Below are 10354 nucleotides of genomic sequence, written 5' to 3'. Positions count from 1 at the left end.
ACTGAAGACTGTAAAACTGGAATTGAACTTGAAATATTTTGTATTGCTATTTTATAACATTGGAATAAGAATAAATTGTAAATAATGAGTTTTTCGAAAACTTGTTACCTAATATGTATCATATTTTCTATTATTTTTGATTGAGTAAAACAAAAATGTTACCCTTGGTGTGAATTGAACCCCAGTCTTCTTATCAATAGACAACGTCTCTAACTATTACGCCAACTCCACATACAACAATTGTTTTCGGACTGATCATATCTATTTAGTTTAGTCAAATATTTCAGTTGAGTTATTTTTATTATTAAATAAACTTAAAGATTTATAATTTAAAATCGCTACTAATTAATGTTTTTTACTATAATATATCTTTAATCTATATATGATATATTATATACTATTATAATCATATATATTAATCATATATATTATATATATATGATTAAATATACTATAATATATTTAATCATTTATTCTAACATCAGAAATTATTAAAATAAAATATTTTCGAGGTCATCCGTATAATTATGACTGAAGTCAAATAGACACGTCTAATAACTAGCCTTATCTCGTACTATCTCACAACTTAATCTGTCTTCTATCCTTTCCGCTATTTTGCCGGGTGGTAAGACACTCATCACTGTAGATTATGTTGCGTATAGACAAAATGTGCCTATGATCCATTAACAATAATGTACACGATGTTCCATTAAAAATAACAAATTTGATGGTGTCTTCATGTTTGACCGAAGTTGATAGTTAGCTCTAAATATTTTAGATATGTAGATCTACAAAATGCTAATTTTTTTTGAAATTATTTTGAAAAGGTTTTGAATTCGATTATTTTTACATATAAGTCTACGTAAAACACCATATAGACTACAACAAACAGTAACAAAATCATTAAATGCATGTTTCGAGAAAATTAAAGAATATGCAGAAATAGTTTACAGCCTATTTTCCAAATAGCAAATGAAAAAAGTAACAAAATAAAAAAAATTCTAAAGTCATCTTACCTTGAACATAATTTTATCAACATACACCTCCATCTTCTCACGCTGATGATGTGTAATTATTTAAACTGCTATAAAGAGTTTAGAAGTAGCTTTTCATCCACAAGTTAATATTTTAATTATTTTAAGTAATTAATTTAATTGTTCTATAAACCATTGTCGACATGGTATCATTATTATGTATTTTTTATACCTTCCTCTTTCATTAGATTTAACCTTATTATGCGTTAATTGGCCATTAAATGATCGGATCCCACTAAAACTAAAAAATATTTTTAGTTTTATAACCACGAAGAAAAGAAAAGGGGTATATAAACCGATAAAAATTTCAGATAAATTCACATTAACTCTTTACTTTAAAGCACACAATCACAGGGTAAAAATAAAAATTAAAATGAGGGGTTGGTATTTATCTACATTTCTTATTGTGACTTTCGTAGTTGTGGTGTTTGGTGCCCCAAAGTCCTTTGAAGAAAATGTAAAAGCTCTAAGAAAAATCAACTTAAATGATGTGCTAAAGAATGATAGAATCGTCAGAAGTTACATTGACTGCGTCATCGGTACCAAACCTTGTACTCCAGAGGGCTTGGCAATGAAAGGTAGGCCATAAAATACTTTAATATATTATAATGTTAATTTGCTAATTTGTATGCTAATGGACATATTTTGGTTCATATAAGCTGATTCTAATCTTTGTTCCAATATTTTTCCCGCCTTGTATATTCATATAGGACCCTTAAGCTAGCGGGGACACATGAGCGGAATCCAATTTAACCTACGTAATATTTTTTCACCCATTTTTCACTAATTTATTACCACCCTAATAATTTTTCACCACCAAACCAACCTTAAGGGGAGCGATTCTGCTGGCTTAAGATTCAAGCTAGCAGAATTAAAAAAAAAAGTGCTAAATTTAACCATTTACCTATTGGTTCTCTTTATTATTCTCTACACAAACCCTTAGTTCAAATAAATATTTTAAATATTCTTTTTTTACCAAATGTGGTTTAAAACGTTGGCTAAAGTTTTTTTGATTTTTTATTGATGTTTGTAGCTTCAAATCGTTTTCTTCTGATGCTGTGCGCTATGCAACGTGTAGACGAGCATGCTGGTTCGATTATGCGTAAGGATCCTTCTTCTTCTTATGGTGCCCTATCCAATTAGTGGATGTTGGCGACAATTCTGGCATACTCCTCTCGGTCTTGTGTGGCTCTAAAGAGAAGCATGGGCATCGAGATTTGTCCAATCCCTTATGTTTTTAAGCCACGAGTATTTCTTTCTTTAAGCCACGAATTTTCCTTTCATAATAAGCTTTAAGAACTGGTTCTTGGAATTTCGAAATAGATGACCCAGATAAGCATTTTTTCTTCTTTTTATTATTGGCAGCAATTCTCGTTCTCTGCCCATTCGATTTAATACTTCGACATTTGTTGTGTGATCTATCCAGGAAATTTTAAGTAGTCTTACAAATACCCACATTTCAAAGGCCTCCAATCGGTTCATCACATTGGCCTTTGTGGTCCAGTTTTCTACTTCATACAGCAGTATGGAGTAAATGTAACATTTTACAAAGCAATATTGAGGCGTTTAGTTAAGGCTGCTGTTGCTTAGCAAGGTTCTCATAATAGTAAATGCTGTTCTGGCTTGCTCAATTCTGCTACGTATCTCTATGTCTGGATCTAGATCTTCAGTTATCCAACTACTGAGATATCTGAACTTGGGGGGATGTTCTTATTGTTTACTCTATTCCTTCTTCTGATTTTTTTTATTATTGTATCAATATCAGGTATGTTTTACCACTTCCTTATGTCTCTGAACCACGAGTGTTGTTTGCGAGTTTGTTCTCTCCGACCTTTAATTTTGCCGCCTCTTAAAATATGGCCTGGATTTAAGACCTTTCGCTGATTGGCGATATTTAAAAGCTCTCTTTGGGTATTAGTTCGTCTTAAGATCTCTTCATTTGTAATATGATCGACTTATGACATTTTAAGCAACCTTAAAACTACTACTACTACCTGACAAAGGTAGTTATTGAATTTGGTAGAAGTATTTCTAGCTATTGCTACTCATATATTTGTCCCGTTTGCTGTTTAAGCTAACTCCAAGATATTTAAATTTCTCAACTCTGTTTATACGTTGGTTGTTTATTTTTAGCGGTGTTTCCTTATAAGTTTGTCTGCTGGTTATTATACATTTGGTTTTTGTGATGTTAATCATGAGACCATATTGTTCTCCCACTGTATTATTATTATTTACTATCACTTGTAATTCTACTATGACAGCTGTATCATCGGCATATCGCAAATTATTTTTAAGAATTGCAGAAAAGGACCTAAACAGCAGAGAAGAGAGGATGCTGCTCTGCCTGACACCAAAACTTAATTCTACTTTTGTATATATAGACTCTTTGAAGTACTTAATTCTGTCTTTTGATTCCATTACAGTTGTTGGATCATCCTTATTTCTTTTCTGTCAAGACCAATTTCCCTTAACGCCTGTTTTACCACATCATGTCTTACATTGTTAAAAGCTCTTTGCTAATCTATAAAGTAAATAAGGACATCCCTCCTCTGCTCATAGCATTTTTGCACCAATAACTGCATGCAAAAATTGCCTTTCGTTTTTCTAAACTCTTAAACTGTGTTTCTCTCTAGTAAATTGCTTTTAAGAACGCTTTAAGTACATTTGAGTACGTGGCTAATTAATGGCTGATTAGGCGATGTTCTTCGCAGCGACTGGCGTTTTTGTTTCTTTGGAATTGCTACGAAAATTGACTTTAGCCAATCTGATCATATTTTTTACTATTGTATATGTTATTAAAGATATTGCATTGGTACTTGATATTGAAGAGTTTAACTATTTCTACATTTACTTTGTCGGATCCTAAAATTTTTCTGGATTTTGGTATGGTTTGGTTTTGTTTTTGATTTCGTTGTTTATCAGAATCTATGAAGTGGCGACCTAGGTAATACATTTTGATCCTGTAATGGGAAATATTATTTATATGTAGCTTGCAATAAATTGAGATATCGATTTGTTAACGATTGGTCAATTAATATTGGTAAGTAGTTTTTTATAACAAATTATATTTATTAATCTGTATTTTAATTATTTATAAGTCTTTTTGTTTTCTACATTTATTACAAATCCTCATTCATTAGTTTTGTATGTGCTGGGATATTTAAATTTGCTTTTAGAGAATTTCTACTACGAATTATAATTGCTAACGAACTTATAAAGTACGGAGGACCAGATCTGACCAAACTACTAAAACTAATCCAAAAAATAATAAAACAAAACAGAATTCCTCAAAGAATGGAAATCAAGCATCCTAATACTTTTCTTCAAAAAAGGAGACAAATCGTACCCAGAAAATTACAGAGGAATTAATTTATTAAACACAACACTGGGTCTATTGAATAAAAATAAGTATTTGCTTTTACTTCCTCGTATTTAAGTATATACTTAATATTAATTGAATAAAAGAACAGTAATTACTTTATGTAAAAGAGTTTACTTAGAGCAATAAGTAATCTTTTTTATTTTCAAGTAGTTACTGAATGTATAAGGTTACACAAAAATTTTTCCAGTTATTACTTCTTTTTAGTTGAATAAAAAGAAGGATATTCTACAATTACTAAGTAATACCTTAATATTTTTTCAGGAATCTCAATTGAATACTTACGCCAGTAGTTTATGCATACTTACACTAGTAGAGTGGTAGTTCTAAACATTTTTTGATTATTATAATTATGACTGACTTTATATATGTTCGTAAACATAAACACCACATGAAAAGAAAAAACGTAAGTCCCAGCAAGTCTAAGGTTCTATTGCGTTTTGAAAGCGAAAGTATAGACTTTCTATCAGATTATTTTTTGCCACAGCTAGATGAAACCATCTCTTGAGATGAAACTAGCTCTCGACAAAGGATGGAGATTTTTCTACGATACGTTAGTGATACTGGATTTCAACCAGGTATTGCTGAAAATTTCGGCGTTCACCATAAGACTGTATGTAAAACCATAAATAATGTTGCTGACAGAATTTTTGAGAAATCACATCAGTGGATAAAGTTTCCGTCTGACCTGGAAGGTATGGAAGAAGCAAGGACAAAGTGGGCAAATCGATTCCAAATACCTACTGTTATTGGCGCGCTGGATTGTACCCATGTTCAAATTAAAAAACCTTCAGAATTTGGTGACGAATTTATTAATAGAAAAGGTTTTCCTAGCATAACTGTACAAATAACGTGTGATGCAAATGAAGTGATTACAAGTGTGGACACTCAGTGGCCTGGAAGTGTTCACGATTCGAGGATTTGGAAACAAAGTTCGATTTATCAAGTTATACATAGCCTTAGAGGCAATTTTTGCCTCCTTGGAGATAGTGGATATGGAATTTCTCCATGGTTATTATGCCCATTCAAACACCCCCAAAACAGAAGCGAGGAATTATTAAATATCACTCATTCCAGAGAAAGGGTGATAATTGAAAGAGTATTTGGGCAGCTAAAGCAGAGATTTCCTATATTAGGGTCTAAAGTAAGAGTATCTTTATAACCGTATGATTTTTCAATATTTTTACAAAAATATAAGCCTTTGACAGCCACTCTCGACAGGCAATTCTGACGTGGATGTACCTACTACACAGAAATCCCAACGACGCACACGAAGTTTACAAACTTGTTAAAACTCGTCTTGCAGCTATAAAAACATCACAAGACAATTTTACAAGTAAATACTTACAAGCATAAGTTAATACTTACAAGTATATACTTAAATTTCAGAATATTTTTCCAGTATTACCTTATAAGAAAACACTTACTTTTATTCAAATAAAAATAAGTAATATCTTATCCTTATAAGTATTAGCTTGTGCTTAAAAGTTACTACTTTTAAGGTAACACTTATTTTTATTCAGCAGACCCATTAAAATTAACAACCAAAGTGATAACAAATACACTGAATGAAATTATAACATTAGCAAAAGAACAATAAAGTTTTAGGTCGGGAAGATCATGCACCGACGCTATATTTATAATGAGGCGAGTGCAAGAGAAATCATTAGAATACAACAAACAGGCCTATCTATGGTTCGTGGACCTTAAGAAGACATTTGACCGGATCAACTTAAAGGACCTTATACACTTAGAGTGATACCTTTGGGAATAATTAGGAATAATCAAAACCATCGAAAATAGTTACAAAACCAACACAATAAAAGTAAAAGTAGAAATAAATCAGTCTAACTGACCCTATTGAAGCGGGCAATGGGATAATATAAGGAGATTCGCTGAGTTTTCTACTGTTCAACCTTATTATTGATAAAATAATAAAAAAGTAAGAACTAAAAAAGGATACCAAATGGTAGGAAAAAATTAAAAGGAAAAATTAAAAGGAAAAAAAAAATTAATTAAAAATTAAATTAAAATTTTACAAAACGGTCATCAGACTAATAATGACATACGTGGCAGAAACACGACCTGACACAAAGAGGACAAAAAGAATGTTAGAAACAGCAGATATAAAAACACTTAGAAAAATTAATGGTAAAACTCTATGGAACAGAGCTAGTAATACAGATACACGACGTAGATGCTAGGTGGAGAACATTAAGGACTGGGTAATAAATAGAAGAGTACAACATAATGATCATATAAGCCGAATGACAACAAATAGGGTAGTAATGATGGCAAGAGACAGTTCCCCAATAGAAATACGATCAGTAGGAAGACCAGGAAAACGATGGAACGACAACTTACTGGAGTGGAGGCATACTGAAAAACCGGCAGAGTCATATCTACATAAAAAGAAGAAGAAGGAGAATTATAATTGCAAGATAGGCAATTACCTGTATACTTATTCTTATTTATTTCATACACTTAACAATTCATCATCATCATCATCATCTAGCCTCTAACGTCCACTACTGAACATAGGCCTCTCGCATGCTTTTCCACTTAGTCCGGTTTTGCGCCATCTGAATTCAATTTGTAGTCACTCTTTTTATGTCATCTCTCCATCTCGTTGGGGGTAGACCTCTATTTCTGTTAGCTTGTATTCGGGGTCTCTATTCAAAATTATTTTTGTCCACCGGTCATTAACCGATCTTGCTACATGACCTGCCCAGTTCCAATTTAGTGTTGTTATCCTTTCAATAACGTCTGCTACTTCTGATCTTTTGCGTATAGTAGCATTGGGTATTCTATCACGTAGAGAAATCCCTAACATTATTCTCTCCATTGCCCTTTCCGCAACTTGTAGTTTACTCACTGTTGTTCTTGTGAGTGTTAGGGTTTCTGCGCCGTAGGTCATCACTGGCAAAATACACTGATTAAATACTTTTCTTTTCAGACACATTGGAATCTTAGACCTAAAAATATCCTTCATCTTTCCAAATGCAGCCCAAGCGAGGTTTATTCTTCTTTTCAGCTCGATTGTTTGGTTGTCTCGACTTATTCTAATCTCATGGCCCAAGTATTTATAGGAGTCAACTGGCTTAATATCTTTGTTTTCTACTGAGATGTTTTTGTTGTGCACTAAATTTGTCATAAATTGTGTTTTTGAAAAATTTATTTTAAGACCAACTCTTTTTGTGGCAGTATGGAGTTGTTGGAGCATTATCTGTGCCTGATCAAAGCTGTCTGCAATAAGAACGATTTCATCTGCAAATTTAAGGTTATTTTAAAATTTTCCATCTACGTTGATGCCCTTTTCATTCCAATTTATTGTTTTACAAGCGTATTCCAGCAAAGTTGTAAATAATTTAGGAGACATGTTGTGTCCTTGCCGAACACCTCTTTCAATACGAAAGGTCCCAGTATCTTCATTAAGTCTTACACAGGCTGTAGCATGCTGATAGATGTATCTGATGAGGGATATGTATCGGTGATCTGTTCTACATTGTGTTAGAGCTTGGAGCATTTCACTTTGATTGACCATATCAAATGCTTTTTCAAAGTCGATACTTAACAATTAGATAAGTTTATTTAAGTTTTCAAAACTTTGTTATTGTTGTTATCAATTGTGTTTCTTAATCGACAGTCAGGTTAAGGTATGTATAACTACGGGGGTTGATCCCCACGGTCCACCCTTGGTTAAGTTGCAATTTAGGTAAAATTTAGATCTATGCTTAATAAAAGTCAAATGCATGTATTGAATACCCCTGGATTGCAAGTCACACCTTGCATCAATGAAATCACATCGCGTAAGCGTATTAACTGCGGTGTACCTCAGTATTAAAATGAACACGAAAGAGCAAGTATGTGTCACTACTATTTGCTGATAAAGCATTTATCACCAGAAGAAATATATGCCGATTTAACACTGTTATTATGGGACTGTGCGGTGTCTTACGACGTAGTGAAAGGGTGATGTCGCGGATTTAAGTGTGGAGAAGAAACCTGTAAAGATAAGCATGGAAAAGGGTGCTTAATCACCTTCACAACCAAACGAAATGACATAAATATATAATATAAAACATTGAAGGGTCTCTTTGCATCAAATTGTGAAGAAAACAGGGCTTTCATTTCATGTAGTTCGAAGCATTACATCCGATGTTTTAGCTATGACGAATAAAAATTGTAATCTTACGTGAATTGTTTTTGTGAATTAGTCTAGTGACTAAAATTGGCGACCTTATTTTACGTAGATTAATAAAAATGGCAATAATATAATGGTATTATTCTATTTTTCACTTCTTTATGCAAAACACTCACAACAAATAAAAGGAAAAACAATATAATAAAATATGTATATTAGATGTAAGGCAACCGTATATACGTATTTCTTACTATTGGTCGTGTTCAGTACGGTGCAGCCAAGTTAGAAAAGGAGCATGTTTACTTGAGAAAGGATCACTACAGGAGCAATGCGACCAATTTGTGGCAATCATGTTAGAAGACCATGAGGATTTCAGATCAACAACTAACATATGCAAGGAGGAAGCTAAGTTAACTGAGGGAAGGAATGCCAAACGTTTATATACATATTTCATTATACTTTTTATCCTTCTTTGCGAGCTATACCACTACCTGCTAACTTTATTTTGTTATTAAGTCGCATTATTCTTTTCCTGTTATTTAAAACGTTTTAAACGTTTGGCATTCATTTTCTCAGGTAGCTTAGCTTCCTCTGTTGATGTGTTAGTTATTACTCTGAAATTATCCTCAGACTCTTCTAACATTATTGCCACAAATTGGTCACATTGCTCCTGTAGTGATTCTTTCCCAAGTTAACATTCCCCTTTTCTAACTTGGCTGCACTGTACTGAAGGCGACCCATAGTCAGAAATACATATATACGGTTGCCTTCCATCTTATACACATATTGTTTTATATTTTTTTTCTTTGTTGCGAGCTATGCCAATACCTACTAACTTTATTTTGTTATTGACTCGCATAAACCTTTTTTTGTTGTTTGAAATATTCTAAACGCTTGTCATTCTTTTCCTCAGGTAGATTAGCTTCTTCCGTGGATGTATTTTGCTCTGGAATCCTCAGAGTTTAATAATAATAATAATCCTAACATTATTGCCATAAATTGGTGGCATTGTTCCTGTAGTTATCCTTTCCCAAGTTAACATGCTCCTTTTATAACTTGACTGCATCAACATAGTCAGGAATACGTATTTGCGATTGGTTTTTACCTTTTATACCTATTTTGTTTTTTTTTTCTCCGTGTAATCGTGTAAGGTATCTTCTTGCGACCTTACACGATTTTTGTTATTAACCTACTGTGACTATCTGAATGGTTAAATCTAAAGTAAAAGAATCTCAATATTTTTTTTATTTATACTTTGAAAGGCTTATCTAGAATTTACGTATAGATCATTAATACATAAAAAATAATTTTGATTTATTAAATAATACTTAAAAATAACTTTATTTTTAGAAAGCTGGAAAGAAGGACTCGACAAAACTTGCGACAAATGCGAAGAGGAAGATAAAATTAAAGTTAAAAAAGTCGTAAAGTACATATACTTAAACCACCGCGATTGGTACGATGAACTTGCCAATACCTTTGATAAAGATAAGAAATACCAAACCAAATATCAAGAATACATTGATCAACTTCTTGTTGACCCCGCTATTTAAGAAAACGTAAAGACTAATAGCATATTGCATAATTGAATTTTGTTTTTATATCTAGTTGTGGAGAATAATTTTAGATACATATAATAAATACAAACAAAATTAGGGAATGTTTTATTTATAATACCTATTTAAGCTTAAATAATCAATGTTTTCTACGCCTGTCCCAACACTAATTACTCCTTGATATATACGACAATTTTAAAACTTTTCACCGTTAATGTTTTCAGTCCCGTAAATTGTAAAT

At 32.3% G+C, this 10354-nt stretch overlaps 1 protein-coding gene across 1 annotated transcript; it reads left to right on the top strand.

Annotated features, from left to right (window-relative positions):
- Positions 1-1407: 1407 nt before the first annotated feature.
- Positions 1408-10110, top strand: LOC140444293 (ejaculatory bulb-specific protein 3-like). Its single transcript, XM_072536042.1, has 2 exons — positions 1408-1612; positions 9908-10110. The coding sequence occupies exons 1-2, from the start codon at positions 1408-1410 to the stop codon at positions 10108-10110; spliced, it is 408 nt and encodes a 135-aa protein (XP_072392143.1).
- Positions 10111-10354: the final 244 nt, after the last annotated feature.

Source organism: Diabrotica undecimpunctata, chromosome 6 (genome assembly GCF_040954645.1).
Source record: "Diabrotica undecimpunctata isolate CICGRU chromosome 6, icDiaUnde3, whole genome shotgun sequence".
In the NCBI taxonomy this organism is placed as follows: Eukaryota; Metazoa; Arthropoda; class Insecta; order Coleoptera; family Chrysomelidae; genus Diabrotica; species Diabrotica undecimpunctata.
This window is presented reverse-complemented; position numbering and strand designations above follow the sequence as displayed.

What these genes read in the sequence shown, in the direction of transcription:
- LOC140444293 (XM_072536042.1), top strand. Translation starts at nt 1,408, where the DNA reads ATGAGGGGTTGGTATTTATCTACATTTCTTATTGTGACTTTCGTAGTT. An exon ending in AGAGGGCTTGGCAATGAAAG is followed by an intron (nt 1,613 to 9,907) that starts GTAGGCCATAAA and finishes CTTTATTTTTAG; the next exon opens with AAAGCTGGAAAGAAGGACTC.